General features: G+C 38.8%; 1 protein-coding gene across 15 annotated transcripts in view; it reads left to right on the plus strand.

The window, feature by feature from the left end:
- Window positions 1-25,518, plus strand: part of gtdc1 (glycosyltransferase-like domain containing 1) — an 872,535-nt gene that overhangs the window by 556,536 nt on the left and 290,481 nt on the right. For all 15 annotated transcript variants that reach the window (XM_068034984.1, XM_068034988.1, XM_068034995.1 and 12 more), the window contains 3 exons: window positions 13,056-13,436; window positions 17,886-17,995; window positions 18,635-18,779. In XM_068034984.1, the coding sequence (XP_067891085.1) occupies window positions 13,056-13,436; window positions 17,886-17,995; window positions 18,635-18,779 (636 nt within the window). The remainder of the gene's footprint in view (window positions 1-13,055; window positions 13,437-17,885; window positions 17,996-18,634; window positions 18,780-25,518) is intronic.

Genomic DNA, 25,518 nt, shown 5'->3' on the forward strand with positions numbered 1-25,518 from the left:
ACCACAAAAACAGATATTTATTGCTTTTTTTCTGTGCACAAGTTGGCTTTCATGTTTCCCTACATTTTGATAGTGGCTATATTTCAAAAGTACTTTATTGCTGTGAAGACCTTCGGACATTTTGAAGTCATGATTGGCATCATATAAATGCAAGTTGTTTTGGCATAGACCTAGCAAAAAGGAAGTCTTTCCTCAATGACCTAATGGATGAAGGGACTAGTCAGTGCAATATGAAGCAACTCATTTCTTATACTGAACCCAGAAAATCCCATGTCTGTTACTAGTTTGTCTTGAATTAGCAGATCTCAGGTAGGGCAGATAGACCACAATGGTTGACCTCAGTACCCCAGAGTTAAGAGGAGTGGGGGAAATCACTGTCGAGTAGCCACTGCTGGGAAGTTGGTGAATGTGAATGTTGGGTGAGAACAGAATTGGACTCAACTCTGATGCCCTCCACTATCACAGCACTTGCTGGTGTCACTGTCTCAGTTCACACATACAAATGGCAACATGGATGAGATGCTGGAGAACTGCTGCTGCCTATGCAACTATATCCCAGGAAGAGTTGGTGTCTTGAAGAGGAAAGGGTCAGAATGTTTTCCACAAAATATCTTTGTGCATTTGATGAAAGGATGGACTCCAACAAAGATAATAACCTTCCACACAGGAGGTTAAAATTTAATGAGGGTTTCTAATTAAAGATCTGTAATTGATTGGATTATTTACACCATTTACAGTGAAGGCTACTCATCACAAGCTTACAAGATAAATAGCACGTAGAAAGGTCTCCCCATTACGTCATTCAACTTGAATGAATGAGCTTGAATGAATCTAAATCTGATGACTATTTCAAATTTTGATTACTCATTGCATGAAACTTTTCCTGACATGAGTCCTAAATTGATTTTTCACTAGCTTTAGTTTATGGTCTTTGTTTTACTGTAATGGTTTACCTTTAAGTAATGCAGCAGATTTACCTTTTGCATACCGCATATCTTATATACCTCTGCAAGGACCACTCTAGTCACCTCCTTTCAAAGCAAAAATGTCACAATTGTTCCAGTCTTTTTTCATAATCCAATTCTCAGATGCAAGGATCCAGCTTTGTGACTTCATCCTGCACCACCTTCGTGGCTGGAATATTTATTTTGTGATGAAATTTGGACATGGCACCCCAGGTATAAGCTGAACAGAACATACTGTATGGTTTTAGCATTACTTTCTCTGTCTTATACTGTTCTAATATAATAAGGTAATTGAACATTCAATTTGCTTTGTCTGTTGCTGCTCCGCCATGATTTTAAATATTAAATGCTGAGGTTGCAATCATCCCCAATCCCTTCAACTAGTTCTGCGTAATCCATGGTGTATATTTTTCTTTTTAACTTGCAATGCATTTTTAAAAATTCTTTCATGGGATGTGGGCGTCGCTGGCAAGTCAAGCATTTGTTGCCCATCCCTAATTGCCATTGAACTGAGTGGCTTGCTAAGCCATTTTAGAGGGCAGTTAAGAGTCAACACATTGCTGTGGGTCTGGAGTCACATGTAGGCCAGACCAGGTAAGGACAGCAGATTTCCTTCCCTAAAGGACATTAGTGAACCAGATGGGTTTTTACGACAATCAATGATAGTTTCATGGCGCCATTACTGAGACTAGCTTTCAATTCCACAATTAATTGAATTTAAATTCCACCAGCTGCCATGGTCAGATTTGAACCTATGTCCTCAGGGTATCAGGCCTGGGCCTCTCGATTACTAGTCCAGTGTCATTACCACTATGTCACTGTCTCCCCATACAATCTCTCTAGTACATGTGCCTGTGCTAAATTACATCTGTCATTGTTCTGCTCACTTAGAAATTTTGCCTTGCTCCTTTTGTAGCTCTCCAGCTGTCCTCATATTTTATCATCTGCAAATTTACCTGAGAGATAATCTGTATTCAGTCAGTTGTGGCTATTGCACAAATCCTAATATGCTGTCTGATATCTAACCAGCATCAGGGGTATACATGGCCTGATGATTGGACCAGGGCTCTGTAAACAAGCAAGAAACTTCAAAGCTGTCTCAAAATCCATATTAGTTTAGTTCAGATTCGTTGAACTTGTGTGTCCTATGTTTTCCCAATTTATTTATTTTATTTATTTATTTAGAGATACAGCACTGAAACAGGCCCTTCGGCCCACCGAGTCTGTGCCGACCAACAACCACCCATTTATACTAACCCTACAGTAATCCCATATTCCCTACCACCTACCTACCTACACTAGGGGCAATTTACAATGGCTAATTTACCTGTCACCTGCAAGTCTTTGGCGGTGGGAGGAAACCGGAGCACCCGGCAAAAACCCACGCAGTCACAGGGAGAACTTGCAAACTCCACACAGGCAGTACCCAGAATTGAACCCGGGTCCCTGGAGCTGTGAGGCTGCGGTGCTAACCACTGCGCCACTGTGCCGCCCAATTGTTGGAGGTCAACAAGATTACAGCTGAAACCACCGATTGATTAGTTAAGAAATGCAGATGCCAGCAAGAAAAAGCAAATAGCGGGGATGAAAATTGGAGAACAAGTCACTCCGGTGGCATTGCACATTTCCTGGTAGCAGCATTAATAGTGCCAGGGAGGAGATTGTATCCTTCATTGTCTCGGGTATGATACCTGACACTAACTGATCTTAAACAAAAGGAAGGATATTCAGTTTTTTTTTTATTAATTCATGGGATGTGGGCATCACTGGCTATTCCAGCATTTATTACCCATCCCTAATTGCTCTTGAGAAGATGGTGGTGAGCTGTCTTCTTGAATCGCTGTAGTCCATGTAAGGTAGATACACACACAGTGCTGTTAGGAAGGGAGTTCCAAGATTTTGACCCAGTGACAGTGAAGGAATGGCAATATATTTCCAAGTCAGGATGGTGTGTGACTTGGAGGGGAACTTGCAGCTGGTGGTGTTCCTATGCATTTGCTGCCCTTGTCCTTCTAGTTGGTAGAGGTCGCGGGTTTGGAAGGTGCTAAGGAGCCTTGGTGCGTTGCTGCATTGCATTTTGTAAATGGTACACACTGTTGCTACTGTGCGCGGCAGCGGAGTGGGTAATTGTTTGTGGGTGGGGTGCCAAACAAGCGGGCTGCTTTCTCCTGGATGGTGTCGAGCTTCTCGAGTGTTGTTGGAGCTGCACCCATCCAGGCATGTGGAGAGTATTCCATCATACTCCTGACTTGTGCCTTGCAGAAGATGGACAGACTTTGGAGAGTCAGGAGGTGAGTTACTTGCCTCAGAATTCCCAGCCTCTGACCTCCTCTTGTAGCCACAGTATTTATATGGCTACTCCAGTTCAGTTTCTGGTCAATGGTAACCCCTAGCTTGTCGGTAGTGGGGGATTCAGTGATGGTAATGCCATTGAATGTCAAGGGTAGATGGTTAGATTCTCTCTTGTTGGATATGGTCATTGCCTGCACTTGTGTGGCGCGAATGTTACTTGCCACTTATCAGCCTAAGCCTGGATATTGTCCAGGTCTTGCTGCATTTATGAAAGTCCTTGTTAGAATTAACTTTATGCAGCCCTGTCAAGTAATATTTAATACAGTGTTTGAAGATCAGCTACACTTCAGAGCTTCAACAGATTTTATTTTCCACTTCATGCATATTTACCATGAATGTTTCAGGACTCCAGATGAATTCTGCATCTTAATTTAAAAATAGAAAAAATCCACTTGTTCATATAGATTTAATAACTTCATGTCGTAGGTTTAATTGAACAAACTTCCATGAGGGGTACAATTCCCTCCATTCTGGTTGTGCTTTGTCATCAAGATATGAGACAGGCAGCAATATTTCAAAAGGATACCCAGTTAGTTGCTCGCTCTTACAATTTGGAAGAGTATCATTGTAACGGCGAATAACTATTTCAATCTTTGTGTGGTAAAAATATGCTTAAATGCATCCTGTTTTTACCACATGGAGATTTCCACTGGCTTATAAGTACATCAGCATGAAAAGCAGAAAGACAGGATTTCCGACATGTAATCACAGGAGTTGAGTTACAGATATGTTTGATGCACTATAAGGTTTGATGTGTAATTGAACTTCTTCCAAGGTGCTTACTAATAACCTACAAAATGCAATAATGACCATGATTATTTGTTGTAAGCTGTTTTATTCCGGCTAGATTATTTTGTATATGCTTTGTAAAAGGTCCTGTTAATTCAATGGTTACAAACCAAAACTTAAGAAATCAGTATTGAAACTAGTAAGGTCATAAAATGTTAAGAGAACAGAATCAGGGCATTTGGCAAAAGTCACATTTTCTCCACATGAGCCAGCAGTCTACTCTCTACAGCTTGCTCCCTATATTCTTTAACATTTCCCTTTTTCAAAAACTCCAACAATCATTTTTGATATAGAAATCCACATTTCAAATACCTGCATGTGTTTTTTAAAAAAAACTGCATCCCTTTTAATTCATCTTTGATTATCTAAGTTTGTGCCCAGTCACTACTATCTTGGCAACCAGTGGAAACAATCTATCACTATCTGCCTTATTTTAGCCCCTTTTGAAGGAATTCATCAGATTATCCTTAACCTTCTGAGCTCTGTTGTAAAACAAAACATAACTTCTTAAGGCTCTATTCACAGTAGCTATCATTCCAGGTAAGATTCTAGTTAATTTACATTGTACCTTTTCCATTGTTTTTTTATCCTTCATGTAATGGGGTCTTCCAAACCTGTGTACAATATTCCAACTGTGGCATAACTGACATCTTGTATAAATCAACATCACCTCTTTGCCTTCAGATATAGAACAAAGAATTCTGTTTGCCTTTTTGATTGCTTATCTCCTTGTGCTGCCACCTGTTAGTTCCCCTTTTTCACCTCTCGACTGACCGAAAACCTTTTTTTTTTAAAAAAAGGTGTTTTTAACTCCCGAGTGCTTTAATTATCAAGAGCAGACAAATGATGTGTTTTCTCATAAGTTTAAAAAGAAAGATAAATGTTTATTATACGACACCCAAAATATATGCAACAACACCCCTCTCACTCTCTTACAGATACACACACAGTCAAGAATAGCGAGAGATTATAACGATAACATGCATTCAGGTCTGATGGTTTTAAAGAGTTCTCTGTTAGACTTATTTTTCCCCAGGGTAAATACTTGAAATGGTGCAGGCCTGTAATCTTTTTCCTTGTTCACTGAAGAAAGACTTGGAAGGTTCAGGAAGATGGATGCACTGTTGCAGACTGCTCCTGTTATATTACAACCAAAGGTCAATGGCAAAGTCCTGGTACAATTTCTCAGGTAGAGAGTTCAAGGCCAGCTCTAGTCACTGCCTACATGTAGTTCAAAACTGATAATCCTAGGCAGCCTCCTTTCTCTTTGATGGCATGGATGGATCCCGTTTGTCTGCCAGAAATGCTCCATATCAGAAACTTAGTTTCTATCATGTGGCCGTAGTTTCTCTTTCCATTGCACTCTCTGGCTTGGCCATGTGAGCCGCATGGAAGATGGCAGGATCCCCAAGGATGCATTGTACAGCGAGCTCGTCACTGGTATCAGACCCACCGGCCGTCCATGTCTCCGCTTTAAAGACGTCTGCAAACGCGACATGAAGTCCTGTGACATTGACCACAAGTTGTGGGAGTCAGTTGCCAGTGATTGTCAGAGCTGGTGGATAGCCATAAAGGCGGGGCTAAAGAGTGGCAAGTCGAAGAGACTTGGCAGTTGGCAGGAAAAAAGACAGAAGTGCAAGGAGAGAGCCAACTGTATAACAGCCCCAACAACCAATTTGGTCTGCAGCACCTGTGGAAGAGTCTGTCACTCTAGAATTGGCCTTTATAGCCACTCCAGGCGCTGCTCCACAAACCACTGACCACCTCTGGGCACTTACCCATTGTCTCTCGAGACAAGGAGGCCAAAGATAAATTTCAGAAACTTAGTTTCTATCATGTGGCCATAGTTTCTCTTTCCATTGTACTCGAACAGTTTTGAATGTTGAGACCATTGTTAGACAATGGAATCCTTATCTCATCTTGATAAAGTTAAGCTTTTCACACCCATTCTTTGGGTTGACAATACTGTTGCAGACTTTTGGACTCCAAACTCAAATTCCAATCAGTTGGAAAGAAGCAGCCATTTCCACAGAATGGAGCATTTGCATTTTAATAATTTTTCAGGGATGTGTCCAGAAAGGTCATTTGTATTTTAATGACTTCTCCGAGACTTGTCCAGCCATGAAAATTAGCTCAGGGTTCTTGTAGTTCTATGGGTATTTGCAGGAAAGGAAAGGTCACCTGACCTCTTTTTGTTTCCAAGAAAATTTTCTGTTTCGGGTTTATTTCATAAGTTCATTTTATGGTTCATAAGTTCGGATTGCAAGGGCATGACACTTAATGGTCAGTGTAGAAGTACCCCAAAATTCCTATGCTCTTCTATTCCATTTCCAATTATGATGAGACCATTGTGGGACCTTATTGTGCACAATTTAGCTTTTTGTATTTCCATCTACTGCAACGGAACCTGCTCTTCGAAGATACTTCACTGGCTGTAAAGGGCTTTGGGATGCCCTGAGGTTGTAAAGACTCTATATAATTGCCATTTCTTTCTTATTTTAAGGTGGAATTTCTTTCTCTCTGTTTTCAAAATGTAATAATTCACATTTTTCTATATTGAACTTTCTGCTGTCTCTGAGCCCACTCTGCAAACCTTCCTATCTTCTCCTGCAGCCTTTTACAATTTTCATCACAATTTGCCACAGCCCCAATCTGGTGTCATCAGAAAATGTCAATATTGCTCCCTCAATTCCTGCGTCCAAATTATTTATATATTTAATAAGATCAGACTGTTGTTCTTCACATCCTTTTCTTCTTTCTTCTTTGGGCCTCCTTATCTCGAGAGACAATGGATACGCGCCGGCGCATGCCTGGGCAAATTTATGGAGGTTGAGAGTTGCCCAGTCGTCAAAACCCCCCTCTCGGCCTTTCTGGTGGGGTCCAAAGGAGTGCAGGACACGACGTTTGGCACCAGTATGGCTGCAGGAACTGCCGGAAACATGCCAAAGGTGACACATGACCGCCTACTATGTACTATCGTGATCTCTGTTGTTAGTAATGTCTCTAGGTGGAGCATTATTATTACACTTTCCTCCCTTTCTCTCTCAGTTTTTTTCCACAGGTTTTCCTGTGACCAGAGCTCATTGTCCTTGATGTAGAAGCTGTACTTTTACTTAGCCCACTCTTAGGGGCAGTTACATGACTGGGGCCAAATGTACTCATTCCAATTGCAGTAACCTGAATATTGGACTTATTGGGGTTAGTTAATGAACGTACTTATTTCCAGTTTACAGAACGGAAGGATCAGAAATAGGATTCGCTAATACTATAACAGTAAAATAATCAATCATAAATGTCCTTCGAAATGTCCACAAAGGAGTAATTACCCTTCTGAATCTTCTGATAAAGAAGTGAAGATAAACAGTCATGCATAAAATCACTAGATAAATTGCAACAAGCAGAGCTTCCTTTTCTGTTTCTCTCCTGCAAAATTCTTTGTTGTTGACCACTTCCTTTGCTGTCAGAATTCAGAGATGACTCTCAAACTGGAAAATCTTTCCATTTTTAAACCAAAGTTTCTTTTGATCTTGCAACATCTTTTTCCAATTTTAATAACTTCCTCAAAACCTACATCTTCTACCATGGTTTTGTTCACCTCCCCTAAGAATGATACAAACAAGCACAGTTGTGTATTTGTGCAATCACCTCTGCTTCCTATTGTTGAAATATTAAAGACCTATATAATCCATTTTTATCTAACCCTTGCGTCAGCGCTATGTTTGCATCTCTCCACTTGCTGCCGAATCAAGAACATGTTATTTCCTTAGTGAATGCTTAAAAAAAGTCCAAATTAATTTGCGAGGTGAAAGTCCGTTGTAGGCTAACAACTCTTGGTGTGAAGTACTAACTCCTTAAACATTCCTTAACTTCTAATGACAACTACTGGTCAGCACAAAAAACATCAGGCTGAATTTTACCAGCCCTCTGATGTCAGGGGTCAGGGCGGGGGGGCCCGGAAAATTCTTCCAGGAGAGGCCCGCCACGACCCCTGACAATGAGAAGGTCCTGCCACATTTTACCAGCCGCTAGGGCCTCGGTGTGGCCCTAGCAGCGGGGCCTTAATTTTAATATTAAAATTAATTAAAACAGATGCAAATAAACTTGCCTTTTCCCAGCAGCCGTGCCTTGTCTATATTCTGGCCGTTGGCCGGAAGTCCCGTGCCTTTAGATCTCTGTTTGGAGATCCGAGACGAGACACTGGCGTGGGGGGGTGGGGGTGGGGTGGGGTGGTGGAGGAGGAGTGACATTTTCAGGGCGGTGGGGGGGGGGGGGGAAACAGGGAAAAATGTTTCCATTGGCTGAGAGGATGGTGGGAAGGGGTTGAAGAGCAAAGTTACAAAGTTCGGGAGGCAAAGTCGTTGATTAGCAATAAGAGGTTTTCCAGTGTGTAAATAACATTAAATGACCATTGGGGAGGTGGGAGAGAGGCCTGAATCTGTTGAAAAAATTTTGAATTTCAATTTGCCCACAATCTGACTTTAAAAAGTTAAACTACCAGTAACGGCTTGAAGCCCTTTAAAAATGGTGCAGGCTTCCTTTGCCAAATTTCTCTAGGTCTCTTGGATTGACATCCCTCCTCTTCCTACTTTACCACGTAACTTGGCATCATCCGCAAACTTAGACATTCTAAATATAATACCTTTGTTAAGGTTGTTAACAAATATTCAAAACCAATCCCTCAGGGACGTTATGGGTCACAGCTGCTCCATTATCTAACCAATTGATAATCCAATTTCCAACTTCATTTTGGATCCCACGAGCTTTCACTTGAGCCATAGGTCTCCTCTGAGGGACTTTCTATTTTATGTGTAGCTGGCATAACTGGGTACAGCTGGAGGCAACTGTAATAAAAACAGATGTCTCCCAGATTTGACCCTGATGATTGCTGGGAGCATAGAAAGACTTGGAATAACTCTTATCAAGTACTAAATGGGCAAGTTAGAGATTTTCCTTGGTCTGATACATGCTCCAATAATACTGCTTCAGCAAGTGCTAGTTAACTGAATCTTAGGGCATCTGCACACAAGCAACAAAGTTCCAGGCAATCTCATTCTGCGGAGGACAGTTCTCCAGGAAGGAGAAGCAGTGAGTGAAGCTTTGCCATTGGCATTCTTTGAATTCTTTTAAATTGATATAAATGCTGAGATGCAGCTGTGGTAACTGTTGTGTTCTTAAATATGGAATTCAATTCTTTTTCTAAAAGTTTTTTTATTTAATTCTTTGCAATAAATATGAGTATTACCTACAAAGTTACTTCAGTCCATTGAACACAATTGCTTTCCTGAATTTGTTCTTCATAAAGTACTTTCTGCATATTGACATGTTTTACGATAAATATAAACAAAGAAAAACACTTTCCTCATTTTAACCACTGCTATGATAATTTGAAGTTGTTTTCCTCTTGGCAAAAAATATTTTATGAATTTAATAAATTTTAGTCAATCAAACGTTAGAAGCACATCAAGAAATGTTGATATAGATAAATGTATTGACAGTTGGGTAAAGAAGATTTGTCACTAGCCGTAAAGGCTCAGATGCAGAAAGTGAACGGAGAAATGTACAACAAAGGACTGGAGGCACAGTATGGATGAACACACTGGCATTATACTGCGTTAGACTTTGTTTTTCATCTCACTAAAGCTGTAAAGCATCTCGTGCTGGTTATTAGGCAAATAGTAGCTTATAGCCATGGTTTAGATCTGAGGGGCCCCTTTTTTAAATAAAATGAAACAACAATATTACAGGATTGTAATATTGTGACTATTGCACTTCAGACAAACCAAGGTCCATGGCAATGCAATAAGAGAAACATTAGCCATTGATATAGCATATAACTGACTGAAGAGATACCTTTCCAAAAGAGCGTGATACTTAGCGTAATGTATTATTTTCTGCCAAAGAAGTTTTTAAATAGCCCTGGAGGGAATTGAGCAAGGCTCTGATGTTGAGGTCAAATATTTGTAAATTAAAATCATTGGCTCTTTGATAAACTAATCATATATCAAACTTTTTTTATTTCGTACTTTCAATACATTGACCTATTTCTAATCGTAATGCACTTTTTAAAACTCAGGGAATTATTTGGAATTTATTCAAGGGCAAAGAGCATTTGGAAATTTTGGCTTACAAACCATAAATTTCATCATGTACGCAGCAATCCAACTTACAATATTTGAACTGTTATAAAATCACAGCAGAATTGCATCCCTGTCACCATTTGGACCGCTTGAATCAGCCCCTATTTGTGTGCAACAATTGATGGTTTGCAATGTGGAAATTTTGACAATACTCGTAACATTCCTCCATGTATAAAAATTGCACTCTTGCTGTTGGGTAGCCCAAATATGTGGTGCTAATGAATTCCATTACATCAGTCACTCAGACAGTGTTCTTGAAAATTATTTAAGACAGTACTGCTGCATCAGTATGACAATTCAACATGAATCCACTTCTGAATACCAAAGGATTACTGCAATGTGTATTGAGAATTTCCATGTGACTAGCAGATTACATTTGCAAGTACATAGAAAATATATATTTTGCTCTCTGTGAATTATACATCACAAGTATTAACTAATTTTTTTTGCAAATTTTACAATTTTGCAGATTGTAACATTTGCAAAAAAAAATAGTTAATCAAAAAATCTAGCTTGACGGAGACGAGGAGTGGTTTCTCTTCATTTTGAAAGTTAACCTCCTGAAGGAGCGAGGAAAAGGGAAAGCAGTTATCATCTATTACCCAGGAATTAAACTGTTACCAAGCATTACCATTTGCTTAACGTCTTTTTGATTGTTTCTGTATTTTTAAAAAATATTCTTTTTTGATAGTTTATGCTTATGATATGAATTGGATTGGTATTGGCATGGAAGAGTTCCTGAGTCTATTTATTCCTGGAAGCTACTCATTCAAGCAGTAGTTCTGTCTTCTGTTGTGGAACTGGCCTGTTTATATTGAGGAAAAAGGGGTTTGCAGTCTGTGACGAAAGCACCACTGCCATTACGTCTGGCAGTTTAGACCCAACCGCCAATCAAACTGCTTAATGGTATTTCACATTTACGCCGTCTTTGTCTAATTCAAATAACTAAATAGTATACATGCCCATGGACAATGTGTGTTAGCAAATGCAGTTTGCCTCATTCGTTTTTTTTTAAAGAAACTATGTCAAAAGCAATAAATAAGTAAGTACTTGGAACAGTATTGGGAGTTAAAGGTAATCTATAAATATGCCTGTAAAGTTTGGCAACATCAGTACTGATAGGAATGTCACATTTAGAGATTTCAATTAAACAAAAGCCACCAAAAAAAGTGTTTTATTTATTTAGATTGGTTTACATTTACAATGTTTATCATGACAAATGGGAGCTAACATCTATATCCACCTTCTCATCCCATTGGTTTATCTAGTACTATAAACAAGGTAAGTGTGAGGGACCTGAATTAACCTCAGCTGGGCCCATATTTTATTCAAGGACGTTTCAACTTCAACTGCATATATTAATTATGTTCTTTATTATAGTTAAAGGAACAGAAATGTTCAAATAATATTTGAGAATTACTATAAAAAAACTTATAGTAGCTTCTAAAGTTCACCTATGTACTTAGAGAATGATTTGTAACAATTTCCAAAAGTGCACTATTAACAAGCACACCATATTTTGAAACATCCATTTTAAGTTTTAATCAATGTTTGCTCCAAATGGAAAATGTGCAATCTTTCAATCTCCCTCCCCCCTCTCACACATGTACACACACACAGACACACACACATACACTTGTACTCATCTAATGCACTTAGAAAATCTGGAAGATTGTGAATGGCCCCTTAAAGTACGCATTGCAGATAAAGAAATCCCACATTTTTTTATGGGACTGGTAGCAACTGTGACACAGTGCAGACTTTTCCATAAGAACCTTTTCCAGAATTTAAAAGTATTGGGTCTAATCCTAAAAGTGAGTATGTATTTAAGAGTTTAACCAAACATTTCCTCAGAAAGTGTGTTAGTTTTAATGTCGGTAAAAAGAACAGTATGACAAACTAACCTGTTTTACGTCTCAAGTAATAGAGTTTGTGTATTAAATTCCAATACACCCCTTCAATACAGTCAAAAGAACATAAGCAGACTTTTGCACATAATCAGTTCAGTAGAAATGCCAGTTCATTAAATTATTTTAAGCAGTTTCCCCTTATCCTACAGAATTTCATCTGGATACAAGCCTGACTGTAATCTTTAACAGAGCATTTTAAATACGCACCTCCTACATCTCCATAGACAAAGATGCTGAAATGAAAAGATTAACATGACAGAGCTGCTCTTATTAACAATGCTCCTTGACAACAACTGTTAACTGTTTGACAGTGCTAAAGCAATTCAGCATCCTGCCCCAAACTAGCACAAGTTCAGATTTTCTCACTCTTCTGAGAAGGTAATACTTGGACAGTCTTACTTGGAGTAACTTGACGATGGTATAATTCTGGTGTGTGATGCTGAACAATTATGTTTGCTCGGGATATCAGTTTGAGGAAAAAATGCTCAGCAAATGTTAAACTTGTCATTTTTTATTATGGATTCATCAGGAAGGAATATTTAAGTGCAGTATAGAAATGATAGTAATAGTTTTAGCAAATAGCTTTTGATGCAGCATCAAAATAACATTTACAAATGCAGGTTTGATTCTTATTTTTCTGCAGATTATGGTCAACTGAGATCAGTTACATTGTGCATCTAATAGGTCTACATACTGCATTAAAAGAAATTTGGAAAATTATTTGAAATGGAAGTAATTATTTATCAGTACTTTGTGATTTTTATTGAGCATTTCTTTCTTTTACATACAAAAATAATTTCTATATTGCACTTAAGTTCAGAACTCTGCTTCTTGCATTATCATTTTTTATGATTTCCCCCCTTCATGTAACAGTTGTGTCACAATCTGACCTCTTGTTTCAGATTTCTGCCAGCACATAAACTTGGCCACAATCTGCAGATGACTGATATTCAAGAAGTTGAAGATGGTAAAGCCTTAGAGAGTCTGATTGCTTTGCAAAACTGTAAAGCAGATGATGAATTGATGAGAAACCGTTTTTCATGTCTGGAACCTGGTCCTGCTGAAAAACAGGATGCCAGAAATCAAGAAGGACTATCAAACCTATCAGAAACACTAGAAGAACTGAACTGCATCAAGAAAACTGAAGGTACAAGTGCTTATCATGGAGAAGATAAGGAACATATGGCCTTTAACCCCTGCAGCATGTGGGGTGGGAACTTGGAGGAAAATTACAGTGTTGCCTCCCAGCCTATGCCTTTGCATATTGTCTGGCCCCACAGGTGGTAAGTAGTGTACATCTGAGGTAACCTATAAATTTAGTTCATCTCTGTCTTTCAAAGGCATGTTCCAGATGTTATCACTGACAAAGCCGGATCTTGTGAGCTCTTCTAAACAGAGCAGAATCTACTGCTCAGATAATCACCACAAGTATATGCTCAAAGTTCAGCTTGCAGTGCTGTTGGAGGGAAATAAATTGGGCTTAAAAAGAGTGGGGGTGTGGGGGGGGTTGGGGGCGAAACCTGGACTGATAATCTTCCAGTGGTGAGCGTGAATGTTTTGTTCTAGTTATCCCTTAGCCTGTTTAATCTGCATGTGGCCTGATTAGAGTCCACTTCATCCTAGATTATGAGCTGTTTGGAAGAGACGTTTGTCGGGGGTGGGGGGCAGGGAGGGAATCAGTCGGTCAGATGTTTGTTGAGCAACTGTTTACAGGTGAAACAATAAGTACACACACTGGCAAAGTAAATCGTCTTTACACAGATTTGACTTCCACTACATTAAAACTCCAGAAGCTTTCATAGCTGATCTGCAGCAGCTGGTATCTAAAGGGATTTTCATCTTTGACTCCAGGGCTTTAAGAAACAAAATGTGACATTTCTGGTGATATAGAATAAAGCCTTAGCAGGGGAAGAATTGTCCTAGTTTACAAACCATGTGGTAATGTAATTTATTTTTTAAAAGTCAGTGTTTTTATATTTTCCATTTTTAACGGTGCTAAACTGTGAAATGTATCAACAGTACCTACAGTCTTGATCCGTGATAAATATATTAGCCCACACTTTGTATTTATGCCACAGAATTTGTAATCACTACAAATAGAGAGCACCAGCAAGCAGCAGTTCAGAAATAAAATTAATACATTCATAAATAGTAGTGGAGATGGAGAGGTTACTGGGAGCATAGCTTATGTTTAGGGCATCCTTTGAAATCACAGGGGTGCAGTAAATTTTGGTAGTGCTTCAGGATATGCAGTATAAATACAGACAAGTGAACTTAATTTGGTATGAGTTATTTATTTTGTGGTCTTATCTAATGATCTGATCAGAGGTATAGATATTTTATGTGGAAAGATATTCACATATGGAAAAAATGTGCATCAACTGTTAATAAAAAGGTGCCATTTTCTCTCTTTTTTTGATAAAAGTCAGAAAAGTTAATATACTTCACCTTTGAGAATTTTAGAAAGGAAACAAGTAGGGAGCAGGAAAAAAATGACAAAAACATCAACCCAAGCTGTTTGTTGCCATTACCTAAGTGAGCTATGTCAGTTTTCTTGGCCCACATCTGATAGATATTTGTTGTATAGAGAGCAAAGAAATATCAAACTCTAATACTATCGTGTGCACATAACCATCTGTCACCAGTAGCCTGGAGATGAGAGGAAGATTACGAGGAATAAACATTGAGCTGCAGAGCATTGGTAAAGCCTTCAGGCAAAAACTCTTGTGGGGACATCAAAGACATTCTAATTCCAAGGCAGTCAAGGATTACAGTTTGTAACCTATGCTGACAACAGATAAATGGCAGGCAATATTGTGCTTGAGCTGTTGGGTCTTGCATGGAGTATTGATGATGATGTTATCTTGCGGGATGGACTCTGTTGGGATAATTTCATGATAAAACACTTCAAATGCCACCCGGTTCTGTGCACTTGCTGGCTGGTTACTTTAATGTCAGGTTTGTTAATTAAGGGATACAAGGGACCAAAAAAGGGAGGGGGAAAGAATTGGTAGATTTAATCAAAGTTGCTATCGAAGAGTGGGGTAAATATAATTAAAAAGGAAAGGAAGATAAATCAAAAAGCAAATATATTTGGAATATTCAAAAATTGATCTGAGATAATTGCATTGATGTTTTTTGTATTAACTTCCATATTTCCTTAATTTCTCCCACATCCTTTATCTGCCCCCCCCCCCACTTCTTTTCCACTCATGGCTTGAGAGATGTTTATTCATTTATTCAAAAAGTGAGGAAAGGCAATGCTGCTGATGCTACCATTTCCATGGCAACAGATTTATTTATTAGGACCTGAGATGACATGTGTTAATGTACCACATACCTGCTGATCGGCAAACTCTTCTATTTCAGCTTCAGTTGACAATTAAGTCCTGGACAGATACAGCCAGGGGTTAATGTTACTCATTAGGAGAACTAGGTCATTACTGGGAAATCAAGGCACTTAAGACAGCATGGGGGGAAAATACTAAATTCAGCATCTTGGTGAATGCAGCTCATACATTAATTAACCTCGCTTTCCTTGGTGAAAAATTCTGTTATCATACATGTGCACTACCGTACACCAATTAATTGCAAAAGCTAGTTTACCATCATCCCTTCAGTTGTCTTTTCTTCCTGTGCAGGAGTTCCATTATTTCCTGCAAATTTCTAATGTCTATATGATGAGTAAAAAGGGTATTAAAATTAAGAAGGGAATCATCATGGAAATCAGCTTTACCACAAGGGAATGGACAAATAAGAGCCTCTCAAATTAAAATAAATAAGCTCTGTTAATACCACACCTTAGGAGCCTAATATGAACCCCTCAGAAATGGTGTAGTTGGAGGTGCTGCTTTAGATTATTATTAAAACGTAACATAGACATTTGACCTTCAGCAAAAAGCTATTGTAATCTAAATCCACAACCCTTGTAAATGGTGATGTTCCTGCTCCACAGAAAAGAATTAGTTTTGTATTTTTAAAACAGATTAGACATTGAGTCTGGATTTTAACCTTCCAAACTATATATATATATATATATATATATATATACCACCATACCCATAAAAGCAAAAGCAGAATTTAACTTGCGTTTGGAAAGCTCTATTGTTGGAGATAGCTTTTTGGCAATCAAAATTCACTGTTCCAATATGTTATGATTTAGGATGTTTGGAAAGATTTTTATAATCAAGGATGGATGTAGCTGGCAGGCACTCAGAGGGTTAATCTGAAATTATTATGTCTTGGACAAGTGCTAAAATAAAAACAGTTAATATGTTCTGATTGCAGGATTGATTAATGTTGTGATAGGGAGCTGTGCAATAAAACTGTGAATCCATCTTGCACTAATTAGCACTTGAATAAAAATTTCACCAAGGGTAAAAATTCTATTGAAATCCAGTATTTGTAATTAAAAATGGACACTGTTTTATTGGAGTCTTTCTTTAAAAATTGGCAAGAACGACGATCAATGTAATGTTGCTAAATTATTATTTGGCCTATTGTATTTCATGTATGTCACAAACCTGAGTTGGAAGGATTTCCCTGTTCTTTATTTCTGCTATTCTGGAGAAATTGAAAGTAGTAAACTTTTTGAACCAATGTTTATTCAAAATGAGTGGTAGTCACTGGAACCAGGACATGCTGATGTTAAAATATTCTTAACTGGTTTCAACCAACATGAGTCATTTTGGGCACTAAAAGCCTAGACAGCCTTGTTAAGAAGGCCTGGACTATTGAAAGGTTATTTTATATTCACAATTTGAGATAACATTTCTGAATTTGTACCTCATATTCCAAAACTGATTAAGAATCTGGGTATTCATTACCTTCCACGTTGACTTTATGACTATGTTTAATTTAACTCTTAATGTACTGTAGAGAAACGTGCCACACAATACTCAGATGAATTCCTTAAAGAGGTGTTTTGAGGTGGAGTTAAGTTGTTGAACACTGGAGATGAACATCGGGTATGGTGTGAAGTGGGTTGCTGAATCACTAACGGCCCATTTGTCATTGAGCAATTTCATCCCCATGATTTCTTTACTACTCTTAATATTTGAAGAAAGATGTGAAACAGATTTATGATTAATTTTAATATCCCATTTTTTTTTTCTATAATTCAATTATGGGGTGGGTGGACAGAGGGGAGAATTCTTTTCTTATACAGATAGTCTTGATGATTTCTTCAGGGGAACCAAGCTGGAGGAGTTACTGAACTTGGCAGTGTGAGGGAGTTAAATTAACAGCAGCAAAAATGCAGTCATTAGTACAGGGTGCTTCAACAAACCTGTCATTTCAACTGTGTGCACTAGGTTCTCTCCCTCACAGTGTCAAGTTCATGACTCCTTTCAGCCAGTCATCCCAATGTTGTTGTGAGCACCTAATGTTTAAACAAGTGCATATATATATATAAAATATATTTGTGTGTATATATATTATATATATATATATTTACCCATACACACATATATATAATCTTAGCACAAATGCATTTAAAGCATTAAATATAATTCTTGGTAACTGAGTCATCTGGTGACTGTCCCTCTTTTAAAAGGTTATGGAAATCATGGTTTCCTGTGTCGTGCTCCAAAGTTAAGGGACTTGAGCCCGGATGCTTGGGGTAGTTTTAACACCATGGCTCAAATTATTATTTGTCATGACTTACTAAGCAAGTACCGTCTGATTTAACTTGTAAAGCCCACTCATGAGCCTGACCTCTGTTTTGTTTCAAGGGAGCATGACAAGGACCCTGAGGTCTTCTTCAAGACATTACTGAAGCTGAAGGAAAATGGACTAACCTTTCAAGTGTCTGTCCTTGGCGAGACCTTTATGGATGTACCAGGTATTGCTTCTGTCAGGAATAAAAAACTTTCCTTCCTTACCTCCACTTCCCCCCACCTGCCAAAAAAAACTAGCACGTTCGGTGTTGTAAAAGCCTCTGTCGGTCTCAGAACCCTATTTGTTGTTGTTGAGCATTTTTTTCCACTTCTAAATGCCTGGAGTGAGCATCATTCATGGATCATTACTTTCCAAAGAAATTTAAGCATGGAATGCCATTTAATTTTTCCGAATGCAGTCCGTCATTAGGAAACTTAGCTGTCACAGTGATGCCATTTTTGGTGTGATGTTTTTGTTGCCTCATTTCTTTTAATTTTATCTCCATTAGCTTAATTCTTTTTTAATATTTTCATTTAACGAACTTTACAGTCCATTTTGTTTCACTGTCTGCTAAGCGAGTTTTATGAAGCAGACAGTTGGCTTTTCATAGAGGGGAGGATGTTGAGGCGGGCCTTGCTTCTGTCAGCTTTTGCACCTCAGCATTTGGTTCTGCTTCCTTGCCTTGATTATACAAGCAAACAACTCGGAGAAGTTCTATAAAATAAGCAGAAGCTAATTAACCTGAACTTCAGACGAGGCAAAGCTGACATACGAGTTAATTTTGCACCATATTGAATTGTTGAATATTTTTTTCTCATTAAAGACATCTTTGCTGAGGCCAGAAGGGAATTGGGTTCCTCTGTTATGCACTGGGGCTACCAAAGCAGTAAAGACGACTACCTCAAAGTTCTGTGCATGGCAGACATTGTCATCTCAACAGCAAAACATGAATTCTTTGGAGTGGCAATGTGAGTGTTCTTTATTAGTTAATGCTAATTACTGTCAACTGAAATGCAGATCTCCCCAAACATTTGAGACAGAAATGATTTCCTTAGAAATCAATTTGCCAGCTTCCCTATTTCTTTAAAATTAAAGCGACTGTCACGCTATTTCCTTTAGTAAATATAGAAAAAAAGAAATATTGCATGAAAAAATCTGAAAAAGATTTTTTAGTCTGTCATTTTATATGTATCATGCTTTTTTGTAACATTTATGGCTTGTAGTGTATCTCTTCTGTGGATCTTTTTTTTTTACATGTCATTGGTAATGTAACATAAAATATGGGTTACAATAACTCTCAGTGAGGATCATTTTAATCTGATCTGCTTAGTATAACAACATTAGCATTTTCACTTAATTAAAACATCCTTAATGCAGCAATGTTTTAATCATGCAACTTTTATTTACCCTCCTTTTGTGTCATTAATAATTAACATTTTCTTTTAAAAGGGAAAAAATAATTATAAGACCATATTCCCCTGATTTCAAAGGTTTCAAGAAAGGTACTATCAATAATTAGCATTTCACTATTCCAACTCAAGCCGGGTCTCATAAGTCTATGTTATCTGCATTGCAGTTAAAAAAATAACATTCCACCTATCAGAGCCATTACTGCTGGACAATATGACTGACTGCCATTGCCTGCAGTAAAATAATTCAGTGAAGAAAAATTATCAGCTAATTAAATATAGGATCAGAATCCCAATAACTATTTGCAAATAAATTACAGCAACTGAAGGGGATATACCTTCATATTAAGATTCACAGATTTAGCACTCTTAGAAATAAAGGTCGTGTTGTTCTCTTTTTGACACACAATCAATGTTAACCCATTCAGTATAAGAAAATCTCCATATCTAATGACATATACTAAGACTATGGCATCTGCCCAGGTAAAGGAATTCCAATTACATGATTCTTCACACTGTTTTTCGATAGTGTTAAACAAATTTGTTAGATTTCAACTTTATCAACTGTGGCAGTAGGGTTTAAGGTGTGATAAAGTTATTTATTTTTATATAGCAGATGAGGGTTGTGCCAAATGCTCCCTTCATTCCCCTCTCCATACATGCATGCATACTATTATTGGCATGGTTGCCAGTTGCTGTTTCCACACATGCACTCAGACGCAGCACCATTAAAACATTGAAATAGTCGCAAATATTGCACTGTAGCCCATTACAACCGCAGAATCACAGAATTTGTTACAGTGCCGAAGGCGGCCATTTGGCCCATCATGTCTGCACCAGCTCTCTGAATGAGCAATTCACCTAGTGCCACCCTGCTACCTTCTCCCTGGAACCCTGCACATCCTTCCTTTTCATGTAACAGTCTAATTCTCTTTTGAATGCTTCAATTGAACTTGCCTCCACCACACTCTCGGGCAGTGCATTCCCGACCTTAACCATTCGCTGTGTGAAAAAGTTTTCCCTCATGTCGCTTTTGCTTCGTTTCCCAATTACTTTAAATCTGTGCTCTCTCATTCTCGATCCTTTCACAAGCGGGAACAGTTTCTCCCTATCTACTCTGTCCAGACCCCTCATGATTTTGAATACCTCTATCGAATCTCCTCTCAGCCTTCTCCAAGGAAAACAATCCCAACTTCTCCAATCTATCTTCATAACTGAAGTTCCTAATCCCTGGAACCATTCACATGAATCTTTTCTGCACCCTCTGTAACGCCTTCACATCCTTCCTAAAGTGCGGCGCCTAGAACTGGACACAATACTCCATCTGAGGCCAAACTATTATCTTATACAAGTTCAGCATAACCTCCTTGCTGTATGCCCTATTAATAAAGCCTAGAATATTGTCTGCTTTATTAACCACTCTCTCAACCTGTCCAGCCACCTTCAATGACTAATGCACATATATCCCCAGGTCACTCTTCTCCTGCACCCTGTTTAGAATTGTACCCTTTATTTTATATTGTCACTCCATGTTCTTCCACCAAAATGTACCACTTCATATTTCTCCGCATTGAACTTCATCTGCCATCTGTCCGCCCATTCCACCATCTTGTCTATGTCTTTTGCAGTTCGACACTGTCTTCCTCGCAGTTCACAATGCTTCCAAGTTTCATATCATCTGCAAACTTCAAACTTGTGCCCTGTACACCAAGGTCTAGGTCATTAATATATATCGGGGAAAGCAACACTGACCCTTGGGGAACTCCACTACAAACCTTCCTCCAGTCTGAAAAACATCCATTAACCACTACTCTTTGTTTTCTGTCACTCAGCCAATTCTGTATTCATGTTGCTACTCTTCTGTTTATTCCATGATCTATAACTTTGCTCACCGTATTACATGTGTGAGGAATTGACCCAGGCTAACTCCTTGTTGGTTTGTATCATGCTGTGTTTTTTGCCTACTTCTCACCTGATTATTCAGCTGCACATACTTCGATTGAGCATTAGGTCCTAGCCATAACCATAGGCCACAACAAAGGAAAATGCTGGATATTAATCATCCAGCTATGTGGCAAAATAAAATACTTTTGCAAAATCTAGACACTTCGAAATAGAAACATGAATCTGTTTTAAACACATTAAGTTGGTAATGTGCATATTTTATAAATGTAACATGTGACTCGAGTAGTAATTTATGGTACTAAACTATGCCTGAGTTAGTATCCCCAAAGTCACTGTTTATTTCCCCAGAAACCACTTCGGTCTGTTATGTATCATTTATACATTTTAATCTTTTTTTCCCCGATAGTTCTCCTGTTTTTAAATTGTCATTTTACATTCAAATTATTATATATATTATATATATGACTACTGTAAAAGCAAATTATGGAAAACATGCTTGTCAATGCAAGTGAAATTGGCTAATTAAACTTTAACCAGAACCAACAAAATAATTAATAAGTAGAAAGTACTTTCAAGAGCTTTACACAGGATGAGTTGTATTCTAGTCGTCAATTTTGTCCCCCGACCCTTTCATTGCCACTTTTCTTAAAGGACATAGCATACAAGGCTACGGGCCAGGTGCTGGAAAATGGGATTAGAATAGATAGGTGCTTGATGGCTGGCACAGACACAATGGGCTGAAGGGCCTGTTTCTGTGCTGTATAGCCCTATGACTCTAGAACTCTATGGCGCGAGAATAATTTCCTATCAACATCCCGGAAAACTCAACACTCTCGACCTCAGTCAGTACTCTTCATCTCTGGAGACCTAGGTTTGAAATCACCAAGGGAAAGGAGATAGTGGTCTCTTAAATGGTGGTGATGGTTCCAAGTGATTTTGGGGTCTTTCAGTCTCTCTAGAGTATATAACAGTCATGAATCTGTGACAGACTGGTAAATATTTAGCAGTTTCAGTTGTAACAGATTTAGCATTTGAACACATTATGATACAGTACAGATTTGCATTGAGATGTAGTACTGTGATAATAGAGAGTCTGCTCTCCGGTTTAGTCTCATGCAAAGCCAAACACTGAATCAGATCTTGAATCCTTAAAGCCACAAATGTTGCACACCTATGAGTGCATTTGTTGCTCCAGGTGTGAAACCTGCATGTGTAGCCCCTCTTCCAGCTGTGCCTTTGACCAATGCTGACAATCTGTATCACTGTATTCGACCACCCATTGTCAGTGCTCTTGTCCGTGTGGCACAGGCTTTAGAATTTCAGACTAGATTCTTCCCAAATAATGTTATGCTTGTTGAGAATCTGTATTTATCTCAGTGTCAAAAACTCATAGTTTATCAAAGTCTCTGGAAATTCTGCTCCAAGTTTAGTAAAAGAATGAACTAATAATTAGAACTTTACTAGTGCAAAAATCAAAGTCCATAGTCAAAAAGATAATACGAACAATTTTTTGTTAAAGTGCTAGATATGCAGTCATTTGGTTTCATTTGAAAAAAATGCTTATAATTAAATAACCAAGATTCTACATTTACGGTCAAGTCTCATTAATGTAAATTTTTATGAGCCTTAATAATTTATACTTGTTATCAGGAGTAAATGTTCTCCTGAAGTTGTTCAGTCGGAGCACGTTGAGTAGAACAACACAACTGCTTGTTCAACAAGGATTTTTATGTTATTAGAACACTATTTGTGTTAATGAGATTTGGCTGTACTGTCCCTTAGCAGTCATGTTTGAAAATCATTACAATGCAATTTGATATACAAGCTGATATTAAAAAGTTATGTGTTACAAATGTAAGTTATGCCTAACAGGAGTGGGAACAGGATTTAAGCAACACTCAAAGTTGCATAAAAGTTGATATATTGACAGCTAAAATTTGCTGGGTTTAGGTTTTCATTTTAAGTTTTAACTACTTTATTACTGGGGCTGGATGCAACATAATGTGACAGGTACTACTGTTGTGATAATTGTCACTTGTTTTTAGTTAAATAGAAAGACCAAAATTTGTGGATCAAATAGTAAATCTACACTCATTTTAAAAACCCCTATGATCTGAATCTGATGAATGTGGTTAGGAGAGCAGCTTGAAAATTATACTGCTGCCATGAATTTAGTAAAATGTTTGCAAACCTTTTAAAGAAGGTTATTTTGGCACCAGAAAGATACCTGAGCTAAAAGGGTTAAATTGTGAGGACAGGTTGCATAAACTAAGCTTGTATTCCCTTGAGTATAGTAGATTAAGGGGTGATCTAATGGAGGTATTCAAAATGATTAAAGGAGTTGGTAGTGTAGATAGAGAGAAACTATTTCCTCTGGTGACCAAGTCCAGAACAAGGGGACATAACCTTAAAATTAGAGCTAGGCCATTCGGGGGTAATGACAGGAAACAATTCTTCACACAAATGCTAGTGGAAATCTGAAGCTCTTCCCCGCCCCACCCCCCCACCCCCTAAAGATTATCGAGCTGAATGACAGAAAAGGCGCAAGGGATGAATGGTCTACTCCTGTCCTATGTTCCCAACTATAGCGCCTCCCTATTATGTGTTAAAAGTTTTCTTTCTTTTGGGCCTCCTTATCTCGAGAGACAATGGATACGCGCCTGGAGGTGGTCAGTGGTTTGTGAAGCAGCGCCTGGAGTGGCTATAAAGGCCAATTCTGGAGTGACAGGCTCTTCCACAGGTGCTGCAGAGAAATTTGTTTGTTGGGGCTGTTGCACAGTTGGCTCTCCCCTTTCGCCTCTGTCTTTTTTCCTGCCAACTACTAAGTCTCTTCGACTCGCCACAATTTAGCCCTGTCTTTATGGCTGCCCGCCAGCTCTGGCGAATGCTGGCAACTGACTCCCACGACTTGTGATCATTGTCACACGATTTCATGTCGCGTTTGCAGACGTCTTTATAACGGAGACATGGACGGCCGGTGGGTCTGATACCAGTGGCGAGCTCGCTGTACAATGTGTCTTTGGGGATCCTGCCATCTTCCATGCGGCTCACATGGCCAAGCCATCTCAAGCGCCGCTGACTCAGTAGTGTGTATAAGCTGGGGGTGTTGGCCGCTTCAAGGACTTCTGTGTTGGAGATATAGTCCTGCCACCTGATGCCAAGTATTCTCCGAAGGCAGCGAAGATGGAATGAATTGAGACGTCGCTCTTGGCTGGCATACATTGTCCAGGCCTCGCTGCCGTAGAGCAAGGTACTGAGGACACAGGCCTGATACACTCGGACTTTTGTGTTCCGTGTCAGTGCGCCATTTTCCCACACTCTCTTGGCCAGTCTGGACATAGCAGTGGAAGCCTTACCCATGCGCTTGTTGATTTCTGCATCTAGAGACAGGTTACTGGTGATAGTTGAGCCTAGGTAGGTGAACTCTTGAACCACTTCCAGAGCGTGGTCGCCAATATTGATGGATGGAGCATTTCTGACATCCTGCCCCATGATGTTCGTTTTCTTGAGGCTGATGGTTAGGCCAAATTCATTGCAGGCAGACGCAAACCTGTCGATGAGACTCTGCAGGCATTCTTCAGTGTGAGATGTTAAAGCAGCATCGTCAGCAAAGAGGAGTTCTCTGATGAGGACTTTCCGTACTTTGGACTTCGCTCTTAGACGGGCAAGGTTGAACAACCTGCCCCCTGATCTTGTGTGGAGGAAAATTCCTTCTTCAGAGGATTTGAACGCATGTGAAAGCAGCAGGGAGAAGAAAATCCCAAAAAGTGTGGGTGCGAGAACACAGCCCTGTTTCACACCACTCAGGATAGAAAAGTTTTACATTTAGTATAAAGGACCATTTTCTAGTTGGTTTAGTAATTCTGATAGGTTCAGTGTTTTAATATTTGTGAGTTTAGCACCGACTTTTTCTCTGCATTTAATTTCATTTTTGTGACAGTGATTCCCAATTATGATGGCACATACTATCCTGCCGTATTTCACCAACAAAATAAAGTTGGTAAAACCCTGATAAAGTTTCATTTAATCTGTCAACAACTGAGACTGACTATCTCACTCCTGACGCAGTTAGCTTCACACTACCAATTGCAACAGGTTACATACAGTCACACAATGATGTAGATTGATGGTTAAATTGCACATTCACAGTTGGTTGAATAGGGTAATGACATCGTAACTAAGGGCTATTAGGGATGGGCAATGAATGCTGGCTTAGCCAGCAACACCCACATCCCATGAACAAATTAAAAAAAGAAAAATAAAAGAATCAAAATCATTTTACAGATAAATAGCGTGGTTAATTGTACAATGAAACAAATAATCGGTTTCGTCAAGTGTTGTTATGCTGTGAAGATTAGGCAGCACAATATGGCATTGCACTCATTTTTTTGCA

The sequence above is a fragment of the Heterodontus francisci genome, chromosome 7 (genome assembly GCF_036365525.1).
Source record: "Heterodontus francisci isolate sHetFra1 chromosome 7, sHetFra1.hap1, whole genome shotgun sequence".
Lineage (NCBI taxonomy): Eukaryota > Metazoa > Chordata > Chondrichthyes > Heterodontiformes > Heterodontidae > Heterodontus > Heterodontus francisci.